At 29.4% G+C, this 23,798-nt stretch overlaps 6 protein-coding genes across 6 annotated transcripts, besides 3 other annotated features; all 6 read left to right on the top strand.

The window, feature by feature from the left end:
- Positions 1-657, top strand: TVAGG3_0466510 (uncharacterized protein; the record flags this gene model as incomplete). The annotated part of the gene is made up of 1 exon (XM_051235295.1): positions 1-657. One exon carries the CDS (start codon positions 1-3, stop codon positions 655-657), a length of 657 nt encoding a protein of 218 aa, XP_051093119.1.
- A 2,390-nt stretch (positions 658-3,047) lies between these two features.
- TVAGG3_0466500 (uncharacterized protein) lies at positions 3,048-3,704 on the top strand (the record flags this gene model as incomplete). Its single annotated transcript, XM_051235294.1, has 1 exon — positions 3,048-3,704. One exon carries the CDS (start codon positions 3,048-3,050, stop codon positions 3,702-3,704), a length of 657 nt encoding a protein of 218 aa, XP_051093118.1.
- Positions 3,705-6,085: 2,381 nt separating this feature from the next.
- On the top strand, positions 6,086-6,742 carry TVAGG3_0466490 (uncharacterized protein; the record flags this gene model as incomplete). The annotated part of the gene is made up of 1 exon (XM_051235293.1): positions 6,086-6,742. One exon carries the CDS (start codon positions 6,086-6,088, stop codon positions 6,740-6,742), a length of 657 nt encoding a protein of 218 aa, XP_051093117.1.
- Positions 6,743-8,798: 2,056 nt separating this feature from the next.
- Positions 8,799-10,770: a mobile genetic element.
- A 414-nt stretch (positions 10,771-11,184) lies between these two features.
- On the top strand, positions 11,185-11,841 carry TVAGG3_0466470 (uncharacterized protein; the record flags this gene model as incomplete). Its single annotated transcript, XM_051235292.1, has 1 exon — positions 11,185-11,841. One exon carries the CDS (start codon positions 11,185-11,187, stop codon positions 11,839-11,841), a length of 657 nt encoding a protein of 218 aa, XP_051093116.1.
- A 2,059-nt stretch (positions 11,842-13,900) lies between these two features.
- Positions 13,901-15,873: a mobile genetic element.
- A 414-nt stretch (positions 15,874-16,287) lies between these two features.
- TVAGG3_0466450 (uncharacterized protein) lies at positions 16,288-16,944 on the top strand (the record flags this gene model as incomplete). Its single annotated transcript, XM_051235291.1, has 1 exon — positions 16,288-16,944. One exon carries the CDS (start codon positions 16,288-16,290, stop codon positions 16,942-16,944), a length of 657 nt encoding a protein of 218 aa, XP_051093115.1.
- Positions 16,945-19,000: 2,056 nt separating this feature from the next.
- Positions 19,001-20,969: a mobile genetic element.
- Positions 20,970-21,383: 414 nt separating this feature from the next.
- Positions 21,384-22,040, top strand: TVAGG3_0466430 (uncharacterized protein; the record flags this gene model as incomplete). Its single annotated transcript, XM_051235290.1, has 1 exon — positions 21,384-22,040. One exon carries the CDS (start codon positions 21,384-21,386, stop codon positions 22,038-22,040), a length of 657 nt encoding a protein of 218 aa, XP_051093114.1.
- Positions 22,041-23,798: the final 1,758 nt, after the last annotated feature.

The following is a 23,798-nucleotide window of genomic DNA, read 5'->3' as shown; positions in this document are numbered from 1 at the left end:
TTGAATTATTATGATTGCACTTCGATTATCACAAATGTAAGGTCTAATTACAAATTCACTTCTCAGGACACAGCTCATACATGTGTTGTTACTGCTTTCACAAATGGAACAGTTCATTTCGAAGATGGTGATATTTATGATGTCTATGGAAAAATAAATAGAGCTAATATTATTGTTGAAAAACCTTTTCTAACAATAACTAATTCTAAACACGATTACTTATTTTTTTATCATGCTGGCGACAAATATAATACATCATATTTAATCAAAGGAAATAATTCAACTCATAGATCTCTTATCATTTTTGATAATTCGTATCATGAAATAAATTCATCAGAACCAGTTGAACAAAAATCAGATGATCATAATTATTCTGATGATGATAGTGATGAAGGACTAAGTGAAGGTGCTGTTTTGGAAATTATTATTGGAGCAGCAGTTGGAGCAGGTCTCATTGCTGTCGCTGCTTACTTATGTTATAGACACAGAAAATTCAGAGCTGAAAATCCAATTAATCAAAGCCTTGTTGATAAAACCGAAAAAGATTTACCTTTAGAAGAAACGAACAGCAATCCATATCCTAATGAATATAAAGCACCAGCATATAATCCAAAGCAAGAACAATCAAATACTTATTTCGAGAATCCTTATGAATAACTATTTTTTTTATATATTGTTTATGAACGAATCTTTAAAGATTTATAATGTTTTTTTTATTACAATTCTTATTACTCCCATAAGATTGAGCGTGTGAAAATAAGTTTATAACAACATTATCAACATTTTAGGCATCTCAATTATTAAGAAACATAAAGTATTTAGTAATATTGAATCAAATTTTATTATATAGGATGGGAGATAATTTTAATTGATAACAATAAGACTATCATTACCATCAAGCATTGCAATTCCTCTTTTATGTCTTAAAAAAAAAGAAAAAAGAGAGGAAACACAATCAATAATTCATGAACATTTCATTGATAATAGAAGTTGTCTATTAGAAGAAGTATCTAATAAATCCGAACCATTACCTTTAGAAGAGGTTCAAATAAATCCATATTTAATCGAAACAAAAGAAATACCAAATTATTCACAAAAATCGAAATCATTATTCGATAATCCTTATGAATAATTCGTGTCAGCTTTCATATGCTTTTATTGACTTTTCTTTTTATTCTGTAATTAAAATTTAATTGACAAAATTTATGCTTTAAACTGCGAATCAAAAGGCGGACCTATCAATTTTTGAATAGTTTACATTTCTAATGCTAACGGTGCCTTCACTGAGAGCGAGAGAAAATTATTAAATATTAGAGCTCAAATAAGCTTCACGTGCAATAGGTAGCAAATCAGCTTCTATTTATGCTTAAATTTCTGGTTTGAAGCTTGTATTAAATTTCGAAATCTTAAATTTTGAAGTTAGACCCGAAAAAATCGTATCAGTTCATCCTATATTTATATCTGTTTTATGATCCTTTGTTGTTATATCGAATTAGAGCAAATAGCTTGTGCGGTCCAAAAGGTGTACCTGGCAGAAATCGACTTTTTGAGAGAAACTCATATAATTAATTGTATGACTTCTCTCAAAAAGTTGAAGGTAGGTACGCCTTTTGACTCGCAGTTTATATCCATGAACATCAAATTAATTGAAACATGTTTACTAAGATAATATTGTCTCTTCTTGGTGGTAATATAGTTTCAACATCAAACAAACTAAATATAAAATTATGTATTTTGAGATTTGGACTTTACAAGGAATTCTCAATAGCAAAATGTTGTATTTCTGAAGCATTAATTTTTACAAATCCATGGTTATTCGCACACGTATTAATTTCAATCACTCATAATCCTTTTCTAATCCAATTTCTCTTTTTTGGATAGTAGCTTAGATGCATAAGGCAATTACGACCTTCTTCATTTTTGTTCTTGAGGACTGATTCATGAAGTATTGACCCATTCTGATACAAAAATTTTGGATCCACTTTTATTTTATTTTTAAAATTTTAAAAATAATACATTAAAAGAATTATCCAATAAACTAAAATGATTTGACAATCTGACTGTGTAAAATATTCAAAATTCATTCTGAATAGATCCGCTTTCAAATTAAAATCATTGTGAATGTCCTGGTTTTACTATACAATCACCAATGGTATAATTAACAGAACAGGAGATTATTTAATTGACATTGGTTCATATGGTCAAGATATTACTTTTTCATTTGCAGATAACAAATCATTTAGTTATTATTTTATTCTACAAGATACAATATGATGCGATTACTTGCGTATTAACTATGAATCATGCACACAAAATATGAAAAAATCACAGAGCAACTTTTAATTTTAAATCAACAAACACGTATTATAATATAATTATAATTAAGATTAAGATTTTGTGTAGTTTCTTTTCCAAATTACTGCGATTCCATAGAATTTCTATCCGAATCGAACGATCTAGCTTTCAATTATTCAAATAAAAAATATGAAATCAATAAGAATTACTGCTCAGTTTACTTAGATCCAACAGATGTTAGATTGAACATAAGCACATCTTCGGATGATTACGATTTTAATTATTCTTATTATCAACCAACATTTCAATACAAAGTTATAAATTACACAACAGACCATCTTTATTTCTCACCGACATTATACATTTTGTTCAGAAGTAAATCTCCGAATACAGTTGCAACAATCAAAATTTCACAAAGTTTTTCTTATGATACATACAGTGCTTATGATAAGGACAAGCTCGAATATCTTTGCAACCAATCAATTTCTTTTGGATCCCAGCCAAAATACAAAATATTCGGAATTCAAAAGTTATTAATTGGCAGAAATCAAACAAAACTTAATTTTTATAAGGAACAATACGTAGTATTTACTGATTATCGCAACATTTCCGGAGAAGCAAGAACTTCAGAAGTATCTTTAGAAATTCTTGGAAATACACAATATTCAGCAATTTATTTCGCTCACACAGGTACAATTACATTAGAATCCTCCAGTGACGAACCTATTCCATGTAATTTTGTTGTTTTTAATTTGAATTATTATGATTGCACTTCGATTATCACAAATGTAAGGTCTAATTACAAATTCACTTCTCAGGACACAGCTCATACATGTGTTGTTACTGCTTTCACAAATGGAACAGTTCATTTCGAAGATGGTGATATTTATGATGTCTATGGAAAAATAAATAGAGCTAATATTATTGTTGAAAAACCTTTTCTAACAATAACTAATTCTAAACACGATTACTTATTTTTTTATCATGCTGGCGACAAATATAATACATCATATTTAATCAAAGGAAATAATTCAACTCATAGATCTCTTATCATTTTTGATAATTCGTATCATGAAATAAATTCATCAGAACCAGTTGAACAAAAATCAGATGATCATAATTATTCTGATGATGATAGTGATGAAGGACTAAGTGAAGGTGCTGTTTTGGAAATTATTATTGGAGCAGCAGTTGGAGCAGGTCTCATTGCTGTCGCTGCTTACTTATGTTATAGACACAGAAAATTCAGAGCTGAAAATCCAATTAATCAAAGCCTTGTTGATAAAACCGAAAAAGATTTACCTTTAGAAGAAACGAACAGCAATCCATATCCTAATGAATATAAAGCACCAGCATATAATCCAAAGCAAGAACAATCAAATACTTATTTCGAGAATCCTTATGAATAACTATTTTTTTATATATTGTTTATGAACGAATCTTTAAAGATTTATAATGTTTTTTTTATTACAATTCTTATTACTCCCATAAGATTGAGCGTGTGAAAATAAGTTTATAACAACATTATCAACATTTTAGGCATCTCAATTATTAAGAAACATAAAGTATTTAGTAATATTGAATCAAATTTTATTATATAGGATGGGAGATAATTTTAATTGATAACAATAAGACTATCATTACCATCAAGCATTGCAATTCCTCTTTTATGTCTTAAAAAAAAAGAAAAAAGAGAGGAAACACAATCAATAATTCATGAACATTTCATTGATAATAGAAGTTGTCTATTAGAAGAAGTATCTAATAAATCCGAACCATTACCTTTAGAAGAGGTTCAAATAAATCCATATTTAATCGAAACAAAAGAAATACCAAATTATTCACAAAAATCGAAATCATTATTCGATAATCCTTATGAATAATTCGTGTCAGCTTTCATATGCTTTTATTGACTTTTCTTTTTATTCTGTAATTAAAATTTAATTGACAAAATTTATGCTTTAAACTGCGAATCAAAAGGCGGACCTATCAATTTTTGAATAGTTTACATTTCTAATGCTAACGGTGCCTTCACTGAGAGCGAGAGAAAATTATTAAATATTAGAGCTCAAATAAGCTTCACGTGCAATAGGTAGCAAATCAGCTTCTATTTATGCTTAAATTTCTGGTTTGAAGCTTGTATTAAATTTCGAAATCTTAAATTTTGAAGTTAGACCCGAAAAAATCGTATCAGTTCATCCTATATTTATATCTGTTTTATGATCCTTTGTTGTTATATCGAATTAGAGCAAATAGCTTGTGCGGTCCAAAAGGTGTACCTGGCAGAAATCGACTTTTTGAGAGAAACTCATATAATTAATTGTATGACTTCTCTCAAAAAGTTGAAGGTAGGTACGCCTTTTGACTCGCAGTTTATATCCAAGAACATCAAATTAATTGAAACATGTTTACTAAGATAATATTGTCTCTTCTTGGTGGTAATATAGTTTCAACATCAAACAAACTAAATATAAAATTATGTATTTTGAGATTTGGACTTTACAAGGAATTCTCAATAGCAAAATGTTGTATTTCTGAAGCATTAATTTTTACAAATCCATGGTTATTCGCACACGTATTAATTTCAATCACTCATAATCCTTTTCTAATCCAATTTCTCTTTTTTGGATAGTAGCTTAGATGCATAAGGCAATTACGACCTTCTTCATTTTTGTTCTTGAGGACTGATTCATGAAATATTGACCCATTCTGATACAAAAATTTTGGATCCACTTTTATTTTATTTTTAAAATTTTAAAAATAATACATTAAAAGAATTATCCAATAAACTAAAATGATTTGACAATCTGACTGTGTAAAATATTCAAAATTCATTCTGAATAGATCCGCTTTCAAATTAAAATCATTGTGAATGTCCTGGTTTTACTATACAATCACCAATGGTATAATTAACAGAACAGGAGATTATTTAATTGACATTGGTTCATATGGTCAAGATATTACTTTTTCATTTGCAGATAACAAATCATTTAGTTATTATTTTATTCTACAAGATACATATATGAGCGATTACTTGCGTATTAACTATGAATCATGCACAAGCAAAATATGGAAAATCACAGAGCCAACTTTTAATTTTAAATCAACAAACACGTATTATAATTATAAAGTAAGATTTTGTGTAGTTTCTTTTCCAAATTACTGCGATTCCATAGAATTTCTATCCGAATCGAACGATCTAGCTTTCAATTATTCAAATAAAAAATATGAAATCAATAAGAATTACTGCTCAGTTTACTTAGATCCAACAGATGTTAGATTGAACATAAGCACATCTTCGGATGATTACGATTTTAATTATTCTTATTATCAACCAACATTTCAATACAAAGTTATAAATTACACAACAGACCATCTTTATTTCTCACCGACATTATACATTTTGTTCAGAAGTAAATCTCCGAATACAGTTGCAACAATCAAAATTTCACAAAGTTTTTCTTATGATACATACAGTGCTTATGATAAGGACAAGCTCGAATATCTTTGCAACCAATCAATTTCTTTTGGATCCCAGCCAAAATACAAAATATTCGGAATTCAAAAGTTATTAATTGGCAGAAATCAAACAAAACTTAATTTTTATAAGGAACAATACGTAGTATTTACTGATTATCGCAACATTTCCGGAGAAGCAAGAACTTCAGAAGTATCTTTAGAAATTCTTGGAAATACACAATATTCAGCAATTTATTTCGCTCACACAGGTACAATTACATTAGAATCCTCCAGTGACGAACCTATTCCATGTAATTTTGTTGTTTTTAATTTGAATTATTATGATTGCACTTCGATTATCACAAATGTAAGGTCTAATTACAAATTCACTTCTCAGGACACAGCTCATACATGTGTTGTTACTGCTTTCACAAATGGAACAGTTCATTTCGAAGATGGTGATATTTATGATGTCTATGGAAAAATAAATAGAGCTAATATTATTGTTGAAAAACCTTTTCTAACAATAACTAATTCTAAACACGATTACTTATTTTTTTATCATGCTGGCGACAAATATAATACATCATATTTAATCAAAGGAAATAATTCAACTCATAGATCTCTTATCATTTTTGATAATTCGTATCATGAAATAAATTCATCAGAACCAGTTGAACAAAAATCAGATGATCATAATTATTCTGATGATGATAGTGATGAAGGACTAAGTGAAGGTGCTGTTTTGGAAATTATTATTGGAGCAGCAGTTGGAGCAGGTCTCATTGCTGTCGCTGCTTACTTATGTTATAGACACAGAAAATTCAGAGCTGAAAATCCAATTAATCAAAGCCTTGTTGATAAAACCGAAAAAGATTTACCTTTAGAAGAAACGAACAGCAATCCATATCCTAATGAATATAAAGCACCAGCATATAATCCAAAGCAAGAACAATCAAATACTTATTTCGAGAATCCTTATGAATAACTATTTTTTTATATATTGTTTATGAACGAATCTTTAAAGATTTATAATGTTTTTTTTATTACAATTCTTATTACTCCCATAAGATTGAGCGTGTGAAAATAAGTTTATAACAACATTATCAACATTTTAGGCATCTCAATTATTAAGAAACATAAAGTATTTAGTAATATTGAATCAAATTTTATTATATAGGATGGGAGATAATTTTAATTGATAACAATAAGACTATCATTACCATCAAGCATTGCAATTCCTCTTTTATGTCTTAAAAAAAAAGAAAAAAGAGAGGAAACACAATCAATAATTCATGAACATTTCATTGATAATAGAAGTTGTCTATTAGAAGAAGTATCTAATAAATCCGAACCATTACCTTTAGAAGAGGTTCAAATAAATCCATATTTAATCGAAACAAAAGAAATACCAAATTATTCACAAAAATCGAAATCATTATTCGATAATCCTTATGAATAATTCGTGTCAGCTTTCATATGCTTTTATTGACTTTTCTTTTTATTCTGTAATTAAAATTTAATTGACAAAATTTATGCTTTAAACTGCGAATCAAAAGGCGGACCTATCAATTTTTGAATAGTTTACATTTCTAATGCTAACGGTGCCTTCACTGAGAGCGAGAGAAAATTATTAAATATTAGAGCTCAAATAAGCTTCACGTGCAATAGGTAGCAAATCAGCTTCTATTTATGCTTAAATTTCTGGTTTGAAGCTTGTATTAAATTTCGAAATCTTAAATTTTGAAGTTAGACCCGAAAAAATCGTATCAGTTCATCCTATATTTATATCTGTTTTATGATCCTTTGTTGTTATATCGAATTAGAGCAAATAGCTTGTGCGGTCCAAAAGGTGTACCTGGCAGAAATCGACTTTTTGAGAGAAACTCATATAATTAATTGTATGACTTCTCTCAAAAAGTTGAAGGTAGGTACGCCTTTTGACTCGCAGTTTATATCCAAGAACATCAAATTAATTGAAACATGTTTACTAAGATAATATTGTCTCTTCTTGGTGGTAATATAGTTTCAACATCAAACAAACTAAATATAAAATTATGTATTTTGAGATTTGGACTTTACAAGGAATTCTCAATAGCAAAATGTTGTATTTCTGAAGCATTAATTTTTACAAATCCATGGTTATTCGCACACGTATTAATTTCAATCACTCATAATCCTTTTCTAATCCAATTTCTCTTTTTTGGATAGTAGCTTAGATGCATAAGGCAATTACGACCTTCTTCATTTTTGTTCTTGAGGACTGATTCATGAAATATTGACCCATTCTGATACAAAAATTTTGGATCCACTTTTATTTTATTTTTAAAATTTTAAAAATAATACATTAAAAGGATTATCCAATAAACTAAAATGATTTGACAATCTGACTGTGTAAAATATTCAAAATTCATTCTGAATAGATCCGCTTTCAAATTAAAATCATTGTGAATGTCCTGGTTTTACTATACAATCACCAATGGTATAATTAACAGAACAGGAGATTATTTAATTGACATTGGTTCATATGGTCAAGATATTACTTTTTCATTTGCAGATAACAAATCATTTAGTTATTATTTTATTCTACAAGATACATATATGAGCGATTACTTGCGTATTAACTATGAATCATGCACAAGCAAAATATGGAAAATCACAGAGCCAACTTTTAATTTTAAATCAACAAACACGTATTATAATTATAAAGTAAGATTTTGTGTAGTTTCTTTTCCAAATTACTGCGATTCCATAGAATTTCTATCCGAATCGAACGATCTAGCTTTCAATTATTCAAATAAAAAATATGAAATCAATAAGAATTACTGCTCAGTTTACTTAGATCCAACAGATGTTAGATTGAACATAAGCACATCTTCGGATGATTACGATTTTAATTATTCTTATTATCAACCAACATTTCAATACAAAGTTATAAATTACACAACAGACCATCTTTATTTCTCACCGACATTATACATTTTGTTCAGAAGTAAATCTCCGAATACAGTTGCAACAATCAAAATTTCACAAAGTTTTTCTTAGAGTATATAAGAATTTCCGAAAAAGTGACACCCAAAAAGTGACACTTTCAATAGGGAGTAACAGTTAAAAAGTGACAATTTAAAATTCACAATAAATAAAAATAATAAATTTTTTAGTCTATTAAATTATTCTTTTCTTTGAAATCCTCCAAAAATTCTTCGAAATGTTCTAAAATATAATCTGGAGAATTATAACAAAATTCATTAATTTCTAACATATACGTATCTAACAATTCATTTGGAATTTCAAACGATCTTAAATATGTAATTGAATTTTGTATCTTCTCATTTATTTGAGAAAGTTTTTCTTCAGCATTTTCCAATAAAAATCTTAATGGATTCAAATTGGCTTCTTGATTCTGAACAAAATTTAATACTTGGTATAAACGTGATTGAACTTCTCTTTTCAATTTTGTTTTATAATCTGTCAATCGAGGCTCGCGAATTCTAATTGAAGGAATAAAACCTGTTTGAAGTAAATCGTTTTTAATACGATAAAAGTAATTGGGTGCAACTTCTTCTAAAAGATTTTTGACAAAAACATCAATTCTTTGATTTTTAACGCAGCCAAAATCGTGATATTTTATCTTTTTAAATAAAGATTCAGAAACGTTATTCACAACGGTTAATTCATTTGGTCTGGCAGCGGCTATCCACATCATAGCCAACAATTCCTTATACAAAATTCAAAAACTTTGGTGCAATCAGTTCTGATTGCACCCAAGTTTTTGAACTTTCTTGAGGGAATTAAAGGGTGAGAGATTTATAGTCTATCTATATATCTCCCACCCTCTAATTCCCTCCCTGACAGCGGGAAACTTTGTCTGAATGTTAAACTATTCAGACAAAGTTTCCCACTGTTTGCGAAGGAATTGTTGGCTATGATGTACTGATTCATGATCAGTACAACATAGCCAACAATTCCCTATATAAAGTTCAAAAACTTGGGTGCAATCAGAACTGATTGCACCCAAGTTTTTGAACTTTCTTGAGGGAATGGAAGAGTAAGAGGTATACATTATGAATATATACCTCTTACCCTTCCATTCCCTCTCTGACAGCGGGAAACTTTGTCTGAATGTTAAACTATTCAGACAAAGTTTCCCGCTGTCAGCGAAAGAATTGTTCCATCTGGTGCATAGAGTGTGAATCTATGCACCAAATGGAGCAAGTCCCTCGCGAAATTGCCCAAACTTGCGTCGCATTTCAAAGATTGCGACCCAAATTTTGGCGATTTCTAGTAGAGATGGAGTATTTTGAGTCACTGACCTATATGCAGTGGCTCAAAGGGCTCCATCTCTACTTTGAAGCAAGGAAACTTTCCTCGAAATTTTGATAATTTGAAGAAAGTTTTCAAGCAATTAACAAAGGATTACTCGCTATGAGGTAAAAATTCTAGATTTTCACCTCATAGCGAGAGCTTCCCTTTCATTGCTTGAAAACTTTCCCCAGCTTCAAAATTGGGGAAAGGGCTGTAAAGTCGACTCCGATACCAGCAGGTACCAGAGTATTTAAAAGAGAAGCCCTCGTACGAGTTTCTATGAAGACCTTCTCATTCAAGAAGATCTTAATAGAAAATCGTACGAGGGCATTGGAAACTCGCGTCTGGTACATGTTGGTACCAGAGTGTTTGAGATTTGAAGACTCTGGTACTAACATGTACCAGAATTTATGATGAATTTAAGATGGACCATTATAAAATGGTAGCGGTTTGCTTCAAAAAATTTTAGATGAGATTTGCATAGATATAGATTATATGATTTATACATATGAAAAATAATATATAAAAATATAATTTTGAGATAATTATGTAAATAATATTATAAATATTTGAATTTGAGGTATAATTTTATAGTAAAATATATTATAAAGAGTATTTATATAAATATTGTAAAATAATATAAGTAATAAAAATTGAGACCCCTCCCTGTTTTTGATGTTTTGTCACTTTTTCGGTAATTCTTATTGTTTCCTTTATTTCTCACCGACATTATACATTTTGTTCAGAAGTAAATCTCCGAATACAGTTGCAACAATCAAAATTTCACAAAGTTTTTCTTATGATACATACAGTGCTTATGATAAGGACAAGCTCGAATATCTTTGCAACCAATCAATTTCTTTTGGATCCCAGCCAAAATACAAAATATTCGGAATTCAAAAGTTATTAATTGGCAGAAATCAAACAAAACTTAATTTTTATAAGGAACAATACGTAGTATTTACTGATTATCGCAACATTTCCGGAGAAGCAAGAACTTCAGAAGTATCTTTAGAAATTCTTGGAAATACACAATATTCAGCAATTTATTTCGCTCACACAGGTACAATTACATTAGAATCCTCCAGTGACGAACCTATTCCATGTAATTTTGTTGTTTTTAATTTGAATTATTATGATTGCACTTCGATTATCACAAATGTAAGGTCTAATTACAAATTCACTTCTCAGGACACAGCTCATACATGTGTTGTTACTGCTTTCACAAATGGAACAGTTCATTTCGAAGATGGTGATATTTATGATGTCTATGGAAAAATAAATAGAGCTAATATTATTGTTGAAAAACCTTTTCTAACAATAACTAATTCTAAACACGATTACTTATTTTTTTATCATGCTGGCGACAAATATAATACATCATATTTAATCAAAGGAAATAATTCAACTCATAGATCTCTTATCATTTTTGATAATTCGTATCATGAAATAAATTCATCAGAACCAGTTGAACAAAAATCAGATGATCATAATTATTCTGATGATGATAGTGATGAAGGACTAAGTGAAGGTGCTGTTTTGGAAATTATTATTGGAGCAGCAGTTGGAGCAGGTCTCATTGCTGTCGCTGCTTACTTATGTTATAGACACAGAAAATTCAGAGCTGAAAATCCAATTAATCAAAGCCTTGTTGATAAAACCGAAAAAGATTTACCTTTAGAAGAAACGAACAGCAATCCATATCCTAATGAATATAAAGCACCAGCATATAATCCAAAGCAAGAACAATCAAATACTTATTTCGAGAATCCTTATGAATAACTATTTTTTTATATATTGTTTATGAACGAATCTTTAAAGATTTATAATGTTTTTTTTATTACAATTCTTATTACTCCCATAAGATTGAGCGTGTGAAAATAAGTTTATAACAACATTATCAACATTTTAGGCATCTCAATTATTAAGAAACATAAAGTATTTAGTAATATTGAATCAAATTTTATTATATAGGATGGGAGATAATTTTAATTGATAACAATAAGACTATCATTACCATCAAGCATTGCAATTCCTCTTTTATGTCTTAAAAAAAAAGAAAAAAGAGAGGAAACACAATCAATAATTCATGAACATTTCATTGATAATAGAAGTTGTCTATTAGAAGAAGTATCTAATAAATCCGAACCATTACCTTTAGAAGAGGTTCAAATAAATCCATATTTAATCGAAACAAAAGAAATACCAAATTATTCACAAAAATCGAAATCATTATTCGATAATCCTTATGAATAATTCGTGTCAGCTTTCATATGCTTTTATTGACTTTTCTTTTTATTCTGTAATTAAAATTTAATTGACAAAATTTATGCTTTAAACTGCGAATCAAAAGGCGGACCTATCAATTTTTGAATAGTTTACATTTCTAATGCTAACGGTGCCTTCACTGAGAGCGAGAGAGAAAATTATTAAATATTAGAGCTCAAATAAGCTTCACGTGCAATAGGTAGCAAATCAACTTCTATTTATGCTTAAATTTCTGGTTTGAAGCTTGTATTAAATTTCGAAATCTTAAATTTTGAAGTTAGACCCGAAAAAATCGTATCAGTTCATCCTATATTTATATCTGTTTTATGATCCTTTGTTGTTATATCGAATTAGAGCAAATAGCTTGTGCGGTCCAAAAGGTGTACCTGGCAGAAATCGACTTTTTGAGAGAAACTCATATAATTAATTGTATGACTATCTCTCAAAAAGTTGAAGGTAGGTACGCCTTTTGACTCGCAGTTTATATCCAAGAACATCAAATTAATTGAAACATGTTTACTAAGATAATATTGTCTCTTCTTGGTGGTAATATAGTTTCAACATCAAACAAACTAAATATAAAATTATGTATTTTGAGATTTGGACTTTACAAGGAATTCTCAATAGCAAAATGTTGTATTTCTGAAGCATTAATTTTTACAAATCCATGGTTATTCGCACACGTATTAATTTCAATCACTCATAATCCTTTTCTAATCCAATTTCTCTTTTTTGGATAGTAGCTTAGATGCATAAGGCAATTACGACCTTCTTCATTTTTGTTCTTGAGGACTGATTCATGAAATATTGACCCATTCTGATACAAAAATTTTGGATCCACTTTTATTTTATTTTTAAAATTTTAAAAATAATACATTAAAAGGATTATCCAATAAACTAAAATGATTTGACAATCTGACTGTGTAAAATATTCAAAATTCATTCTGAATAGATCCGCTTTCAAATTAAAATCATTGTGAATGTCCTGGTTTTACTATACAATCACCAATGGTATAATTAACAGAACAGGAGATTATTTAATTGACATTGGTTCATATGGTCAAGATATTACTTTTTCATTTGCAGATAACAAATCATTTAGTTATTATTTTATTCTACAAGATACATATATGAGCGATTACTTGCGTATTAACTATGAATCATGCACAAGCAAAATATGGAAAATCACAGAGCCAACTTTTAATTTTAAATCAACAAACACGTATTATAATTATAAAGTAAGATTTTGTGTAGTTTCTTTTCCAAATTACTGCGATTCCATAGAATTTCTATCCGAATCGAACGATCTAGCTTTCAATTATTCAAATAAAAAATATGAAATCAATAAGAATTACTGCTCAGTTTACTTAGATCCAACAGATGTTAGATTGAACATAAGCACATCTTCGGATGATTACGATTTTAATTATTCTTATTATCAACCAACATTTCAATACAAAGTTATAAATTACACAACAGACCATCTTTATTTCTCACCGACATTATACATTTTGTTCAGAAGTAAATCTCCGAATACAGTTGCAACAATCAAAATTTCACAAAGTTTTTCTTAGAGTATATAAGAATTTCCGAAAAAGTGACACCCAAAAAGTGACACTTTCAATAGGGAGTAACAGTTAAAAAGTGACAATTTAAAATTCACAATAAATAAAAATAATAAATTTTTTAGTCTATTAAATTATTCTTTTCTTTGAAATCCTCCAAAAATTCTTCGAAATGTTCTAAAATATAATCTGGAGAATTATAACAAAATTCATTAATTTCTAACATATACGTATCTAACAATTCATTTGGAATTTCAAACGATCTTAAATATGTAATTGAATTTTGTATCTTCTCATTTATTTGAGAAAGTTTTTCTTCAGCATTTTCCAATAAAAATCTTAATGGATTCAAATTGGCTTCTTGATTCTGAACAAAATTTAATACTTGGTATAAACGTGATTGAACTTCTCTTTTCAATTTTGTTTTATAATCTGTCAATCGAGGCTCGCGAATTCTAATTGAAGGAATAAAACCTGTTTGAAGTAAATCGTTTTTAATACGATAAAAGTAATTGGGTGCAACTTCTTCTAAAAGATTTTTGACAAAAACATCAATTCTTTGATTTTTAACGCAGCCAAAATCGTGATATTTTATCTTTTTAAATAAAGATTCAGAAACGTTATTCACAACGGTTAATTCATTTGGTCTGGCAGCGGCTATCCACATCATAGCCAACAATTCCTTATACAAAATTCAAAAACTTTGGTGCAATCAGTTCTGATTGCACCCAAGTTTTTGAACTTTCTTGAGGGAATTAAAGGGTGAGAGATTTATAGTCTATCTATATATCTCCCACCCTCTAATTCCCTCCCTGACAGCGGGAAACTTTGTCTGAATGTTAAACTATTCAGACAAAGTTTCCCACTGTTTGCGAAGGAATTGTTGGCTATGATGTACTGATTCATGATCAGTACAACATAGCCAACAATTCCCTATATAAAGTTCAAAAACTTGGGTGCAATCAGAACTGATTGCACCCAAGTTTTTGAACTTTCTTGAGGGAATGGAAGAGTAAGAGGTATACATTATGAATATATACCTCTTACCCTTCCATTCCCTCTCTGACAGCGGGAAACTTTGTCTGAATGTTAAACTATTCAGACAAAGTTTCCCGCTGTCAGCGAAAGAATTGTTCCATCTGGTGCATAGAGTGTGAATCTATGCACCAAATGGAGCAAGTCCCTCGCGAAATTGCCCAAACTTGCGTCGCATTTCAAAGATTGCGACCCAAATTTTGGCGATTTCTAGTAGAGATGGAGTATTTTGAGTCACTGACCTATATGCAGTGGCTCAAAGGGCTCCATCTCTACTTTGAAGCAAGGAAACTTTCCTCGAAATTTTGATAATTTGAAGAAAGTTTTCAAGCAATTAACAAAGGATTACTCGCTATGAGGTAAAAATTCTAGATTTTCACCTCATAGCGAGAGCTTCCCTTTCATTGCTTGAAAACTTTCCCCAGCTTCAAAATTGGGGAAAGGGCTGTAAAGTCGACTCCGATACCAGCAGGTACCAGAGTATTTAAAAGAGAAGCCCTCGTACGAGTTTCTATGAAGACCTTCTCATTCAAGAAGATCTTAATAGAAAATCGTACGAGGGCATTGGAAACTCGCGTCTGGTACATGTTGGTACCAGAGTGTTTGAGATTTGAAGACTCTGGTACTAACATGTACCAGAATTTATGATGAATTTAAGATGGACCATTATAAAATGGTAGCGGTTTGCTTCAAAAAATTTTAGATGAGATTTGCATAGATATAGATTATATGATTTATACATATGAAAAATAATATATAAAAATATAATTTTGAGATAATTATGTAAATAATATTATAAATATTTGAATTTGAGGTATAATTTTATAGTAAAATATATTATAAAGAGTATTTATATAAATATTGTAAAATAATATAAGTAATAAAAATTGAGACCCCCTCCCTGTTTTTGATGTTTTGTCACTTTTTCGGTAATTCTTATTGTTTCCTTTATTTCTCACCGACATTATACATTTTGTTCAGAAGTAAATCTCCGAATACAGTTGCAACAATCAAAATTTCACAAAGTTTTTCTTATGATACATACAGTGCTTATGATAAGGACAAGCTCGAATATCTTTGCAACCAATCAATTTCTTTTGGATCCCAGCCAAAATACAAAATATTCGGAATTCAAAAGTTATTAATTGGCAGAAATCAAACAAAACTTAATTTTTATAAGGAACAATACGTAGTATTTACTGATTATCGCAACATTTCCGGAGAAGCAAGAACTTCAGAAGTATCTTTAGAAATTCTTGGAAATACACAATATTCAGCAATTTATTTCGCTCACACAGGTACAATTACATTAGAATCCTCCAGTGACGAACCTATTCCATGTAATTTTGTTGTTTTTAATTTGAATTATTATGATTGCACTTCGATTATCACAAATGTAAGGTCTAATTACAAATTCACTTCTCAGGACACAGCTCATACATGTGTTGTTACTGCTTTCACAAATGGAACAGTTCATTTCGAAGATGGTGATATTTATGATGTCTATGGAAAAATAAATAGAGCTAATATTATTGTTGAAAAACCTTTTCTAACAATAACTAATTCTAAACACGATTACTTATTTTTTTATCATGCTGGCGACAAATATAATACATCATATTTAATCAAAGGAAATAATTCAACTCATAGATCTCTTATCATTTTTGATAATTCGTATCATGAAATAAATTCATCAGAACCAGTTGAACAAAAATCAGATGATCATAATTATTCTGATGATGATAGTGATGAAGGACTAAGTGAAGGTGCTGTTTTGGAAATTATTATTGGAGCAGCAGTTGGAGCAGGTCTCATTGCTGTCGCTGCTTACTTATGTTATAGACACAGAAAATTCAGAGCTGAAAATCCAATTAATCAAAGCCTTGTTGATAAAACCGAAAAAGATTTACCTTTAGAAGAAACGAACAGCAATCCATATCCTAATGAATATAAAGCACCAGCATATAATCCAAAGCAAGAACAATCAAATACTTATTTCGAGAATCCTTATGAATAACTATTTTTTTATATATTGTTTATGAACGAATCTTTAAAGATTTATAATGTTTTTTTTATTACAATTCTTATTACTCCCATAAGATTGAGCGTGTGAAAATAAGTTTATAACAACATTATCAACATTTTAGGCATCTCAATTATTAAGAAACATAAAGTATTTAGTAATATTGAATCAAATTTTATTATATAGGATGGGAGATAATTTTAATTGATAACAATAAGACTATCATTACCATCAAGCATTGCAATTCCTCTTTTATGTCTTAAAAAAAAAGAAAAAAGAGAGGAAACACAATCAATAATTCATGAACATTTCATTGATAATAGAAGTTGTCTATTAGAAGAAGTATCTAATAAATCCGAACCATTACCTTTAGAAGAGGTTCAAATAAATCCATATTTAATCGAAACAAAAGAAATACCAAATTATTCACAAAAATCGAAATCATTATTCGATAATCCTTATGAATAATTCGTGTCAGCTTTCATATGCTTTTATTGACTTTTCTTTTTATTCTGTAATTAAAATTTAATTGACAAAATTTATGCTTTAAACTGCGAATCAAAAGGCGGACCTATCAATTTTTGAATAGTTTACATTTCTAATGCTAACGGTGCCTTCACTGAGAGCGAGAGAAAATTATTAAATATTAGAGCTCAAATAAGCTTCACGTGCAATAGGTAGCAAATCAACTTCTATTTATGCTTAAATTTCTGGTTTGAAGCTTGTATTAAATTTCGAAATCTTAAATTTTGAAGTTAGACCCGAAAAAATCGTATCAGTTCATCCTATATTTATATCTGTTTTATGATCCTTTGTTGTTATATCGAATTAGAGCAAATAGCTTGTGCGGTCCAAAAGGTGTACCTGGCAGAAATCGACTTTTTGAGAGAAACTCATATAATTAATTGTATGACTTCTCTCAAAAAGTTGAAGGTAGGTACGCCTTTTGACTCGCAGTTTATATCCAAGAACATCAAATTAATTGAAACATGTTTACTAAGATAATATTGTCTCTTCTTGGTGGTAATATAGTTTCAACATCAAACAAACTAAATATAAAATTATGTATTTTGAGATTTGGACTTTACAAGGAATTCTCAATAGCAAAATGTTGTATTTCTGAAGCATTAATTTTTACAAATCCATGGTTATTCGCACACGTATTAATTTCAATCACTCATAATCCTTTTCTAATCCAATTTCTCTTTTTTGGATAGTAGCTTAGATGCATAAGGCAATTACGACCTTCTTCATTTTTGTTCTTGAGGACTGATTCATGAAATATTGACCCATTCTGATACAAAAATTTTGGATCCACTTTTATTTTATTTTTAAAATTTTAAAAATAATACATTAAAAGGATTATCCAATAAACTAAAATGATTTGACAATCTGACTGTGTAAAATATTCAAAATTCATTCTGAATAGATCCGCTTTCAAATTAAAATCATTGTGAATGTCCTGGTTTTACTATACAATCACCAATGGTATAATTAACAGAACAGGAGATTATTTAATTGACATTGGTTCATATGGTCAAGATATTACTTTTTCATTTGCAGATAACAAATCATTTAGTTATTATTTTATTCTACAAGATACATATATGAGCGATTACTTGCGTATTAACTATGAATCATGCACAAGCAAAATATGGAAAATCACAGAGCCAACTTTTAATTTTAAATCAACAAACACGTATTATAATTATAAAGTAAGATTTTGTGTAGTTTCTTTTCCAAATTACTGCGATTCCATAGAATTTCTATCCGAATCGAACGATCTAGCTTTCAATTATTCAAATAAAAAATATGAAATCAATAAGAATTACTGCTCAGTTTACTTAGATCCAACAGATGTTAGATTGAACATAAGCACATCTTCGGATGATTACGATTTTAATTATTCTTATTATCAACCAACATTTCAATACAAAGTTATAAATTACACAACAGACCATCTTTATTTCTCACCGACATTATACATTTTGTTCAGAAGTAAATCTCCGAATACAGTTGCAACAATCAAAATTTCACAAAGTTTTTCTTAGAGTATATAAGAATTTCCGAAAAGTGACACCCAAAAAGTGACACTTTCAATAGGGAGTAACAGTTAAAAAGTGACAATTTAAAATTCACAATAAATAAAATAATAAATTTTTTAGTCTATTAAATTATTCTTTTCTTTGAAATCCTCCAAAAATTCTTCGAAATGTTCTAAAATATAATCTGGAGAATTATAACAAAATTCATTAATTTCTAACATATACGTATCTAACAATTCATTTGGAATTTCAAACGATCTTAAATATGTAATTGAATTTTGTATCTTCTCATTTATTTGAGAAAGTTTTTCTTCAGCATTTTCCAATAAAAATCTTAATGGATTCAAATTGGCTTCTTGATTCTGAACAAAATTTAATACTTGGTATAAACGTGATTGAACTTCTCTTTTCAATTTTGTTTTATAATCTGTCAATCGAGGCTCGCGAATTCTAATTGAAGGAATAAAACCTGTTTGAAGTAAATCGTTTTTAATACGATAAAAGTAATTGGGTGCAACTTCTTCTAAAAGATTTTTGACAAAAACATCAATTCTTTGATTTTTAACGCAGCCAAAATCGTGATATTTTATCTTTTTAAATAAAGATTCAGAAACGTTATTCACAACGGTTAATTCATTTGGTCTGGCAGCGGCTATCCACATCATAGCCAACAATTCCTTATACAAAATTCAAAAACTTTGGTGCAATCAGTTCTGATTGCACCCAAGTTTTTGAACTTTCTTGAGGGAATTAAAGGGTGAGAGATTTATAGTCTATCTATATATCTCCACCTCTAATTCCCTCCCTGACAGCGGGAAACTTTGTCTGAATGTTAAACTATTCAGACAAAGTTTCCCACTGTTTGCGAAGGAATTGTTGGCTATGATGTACTGATTCATGATCAGTACAACATAGCCAACAATTCCCTATATAAAGTTCAAAAACTTGGGTGCAATCAGAACTGATTGCACCCAAGTTTTTGAACTTTCTTGAGGGAATGGAAGAGTAAGAGGTATACATTATGAATATATACCTCTTACCCTTCCATTCCCTCTCTGACAGCGGGAAACTTTGTCTGAATGTTAAACTATTCAGACAAAGTTTCCCGCTGTCAGCGAAAGAATTGTTCCATCTGGTGCATAGAGTGTGAATCTATGCACCAAATGGAGCAAGTCCCTCGCGAAATTGCCCAAACTTGCGTCGCATTTCAAAGATTGCGACCCAAATTTTGGCGATTTCTAGTAGAGATGGAGTATTTTGAGTCACTGACCTATATGCAGTGGCTCAAAGGGCTCCATCTCTACTTTGAAGCAAGGAAACTTTCCTCGAAATTTTGATAATTTGAAGAAAGTTTTCAAGCAATTAACAAAGGATTACTCGCTATGAGGTAAAAATTCTAGATTTTCACCTCATAGCGAGAGCTTCCCTTTCATTGCTTGAAAACTTTCCCCAGCTTCAAAATTGGGGAAAGGGCTGTAAAGTCGACTCCGATACCAGCAGGTACCAGAGTATTTAAAAGAGAAGCCCTCGTACGAGTTTCTATGAAGACCTTCTCATTCAAGAAGATCTTAATAGAAAATCGTACGAGGGCATTGGAAACTCGCGTCTGGTACATGTTGGTACCAGAGTGTTTGAGATTTGAAGACTCTGGTACTAACATGTACCAGAATTTATGATGAATTTAAGATGGACCATTATAAAATGGTAGCGGTTTGCTTCAAAAAATTTTAGATGAGATTTGCATAGATATAGATTATATGATTTATACATATGAAAAATAATATATAAAAATATAATTTTGAGATAATTATGTAAATAATATTATAAATATTTGAATTTGAGGTATAATTTTATAGTAAAATATATTATAAAGAGTATTTATATAAATATTGTAAAATAATATAAGTAATAAAAATTGAGACCCCCTCCCTGTTTTTGATGTTTTGTCACTTTTTCGGTAATTCTTATTGTTTCCTTTATTTCTCACCGACATTATACATTTTGTTCAGAAGTAAATCTCCGAATACAGTTGCAACAATCAAAATTTCACAAAGTTTTTCTTATGATACATACAGTGCTTATGATAAGGACAAGCTCGAATATCTTTGCAACCAATCAATTTCTTTTGGATCCCAGCCAAAATACAAAATATTCGGAATTCAAAAGTTATTAATTGGCAGAAATCAAACAAAACTTAATTTTTATAAGGAACAATACGTAGTATTTACTGATTATCGCAACATTTCCGGAGAAGCAAGAACTTCAGAAGTATCTTTAGAAATTCTTGGAAATACACAATATTCAGCAATTTATTTCGCTCACACAGGTACAATTACATTAGAATCCTCCAGTGACGAACCTATTCCATGTAATTTTGTTGTTTTTAATTTGAATTATTATGATTGCACTTCGATTATCACAAATGTAAGGTCTAATTACAAATTCACTTCTCAGGACACAGCTCATACATGTGTTGTTACTGCTTTCACAAATGGAACAGTTCATTTCGAAGATGGTGATATTTATGATGTCTATGGAAAAATAAATAGAGCTAATATTATTGTTGAAAAACCTTTTCTAACAATAACTAATTCTAAACACGATTACTTATTTTTTTATCATGCTGGCGACAAATATAATACATCATATTTAATCAAAGGAAATAATTCAACTCATAGATCTCTTATCATTTTTGATAATTCGTATCATGAAATAAATTCATCAGAACCAGTTGAACAAAAATCAGATGATCATAATTATTCTGATGATGATAGTGATGAAGGACTAAGTGAAGGTGCTGTTTTGGAAATTATTATTGGAGCAGCAGTTGGAGCAGGTCTCATTGCTGTCGCTGCTTACTTATGTTATAGACACAGAAAATTCAGAGCTGAAAATCCAATTAATCAAAGCCTTGTTGATAAAACCGAAAAAGATTTACCTTTAGAAGAAACGAACAGCAATCCATATCCTAATGAATATAAAGCACCAGCATATAATCCAAAGCAAGAACAATCAAATACTTATTTCGAGAATCCTTATGAATAACTATTTTTTTATATATTGTTTATGAACGAATCTTTAAAGATTTATAATGTTTTTTTTATTACAATTCTTATTACTCCCATAAGATTGAGCGTGTGAAAATAAGTTTATAACAACATTATCAACATTTTAGGCATCTCAATTATTAAGAAACATAAAGTATTTAGTAATATTGAATCAAATTTTATTATATAGGATGGGAGATAATTTTAATTGATAACAATAAGACTATCATTACCATCAAGCATTGCAATTCCTCTTTTATGTCTTAAAAAAAAAGAAAAAAGAGAGGAAACACAATCAATAATTCATGAACATTTCATTGATAATAGAAGTTGTCTATTAGAAGAAGTATCTAATAAATCCGAACCATTACCTTTAGAAGAGGTTCAAATAAATCCATATTTAATCGAAACAAAAGAAATACCAAATTATTCACAAAAATCGAAATCATTATTCGATAATCCTTATGAATAATTCGTGTCAGCTTTCATATGCTTTTATTGACTTTTCTTTTTATTCTGTAATTAAAATTTAATTGACAAAATTTATGCTTTAAACTGCGAATCAAAAGGCGGACCTATCAATTTTTGAATAGTTTACATTTCTAATGCTAACGGTGCCTTCACTGAGAGCGAGAGAAAATTATTAAATATTAGAGCTCAAATAAGCTTCACGTGCAATAGGTAGCAAATCAACTTCTATTTATGCTTAAATTTCTGGTTTGAAGCTTGTATTAAATTTCGAAATCTTAAATTTTGAAGTTAGACCCGAAAAAATCGTATCAGTTCATCCTATATTTATATCTGTTTTATGATCCTTTGTTGTTATATCGAATTAGAGCAAATAGCTTGTGCGGTCCAAAAGGTGTACCTGGCAGAAATCGACTTTTTGAGAGAAACTCATATAATTAATTGTATGACTTCTCTCAAAAAGTTGAAGGTAGGTACGCCTTTTGACTCGCAGTTTATATCCAAGAACATCAAATTAATTGAAACATGTTTACTAAGATAATATTGTCTCTTCTTGGTGGTAATATAGTTTCAACATCAAACAAACTAAATATAAAATTATGTATTTTGAGATTTGGACTTTACAAGGAATTCTCAATAGCAAAATGTTGTATTTCTGAAGCATTAATTTTTACAAATCCATGGTTATTCGCACACGTATTAATTTCAATCACTCATAATCCTTTTCTAATCCAATTTCTCTTTTTTGGATAGTAGCTTAGATGCATAAGGCAATTACGATTCATTTTTGTTCTTTGAAGATATTCCACTGATATTTTATTTTTAATTTTTAAAATTATATACATTAAAAGGATTATCCAATAAACTAAAATGATTTGACAATCTGACTGTGTAAAATATTCAAAATTCATTCTGAATAGATCCGCTTTCAAATTAAAATCATTGTGAATGTCCTGGTTTTACTATACAATCACCAATGGTATAATTAACAGAACAGGAGATTATTTAATTGACATTGGTTCATATGGTCAAGATATTACTTTTTCATTTGCAGATAACAAATCATTTAGTTATTATTTTATTCTACAAGATACATATATGAGCGATTACTTGCGTATTAACTATGAATCATGCACAAGCAAAATATGGAAAATCACAGAGCCAACTTTTAATTTTAAATCAACAAACACGTATTATAATTATAAAGTAAGATTTTGTGTAGTTTCTTTTCCAAATTACTGCGATTCCATAGAATTTCTATCCGAATCGAACGATCTAGCTTTCAATT

Source organism: Trichomonas vaginalis, chromosome II, assembly GCF_026262505.1.
Source record: "Trichomonas vaginalis G3 chromosome II, whole genome shotgun sequence".
NCBI lineage: Eukaryota > Parabasalia > Trichomonadida > Trichomonadidae > Trichomonas > Trichomonas vaginalis.
Note: the sequence above shows the minus strand (reverse complement) of the source record. Positions and strands in the feature narration are given on the sequence as shown.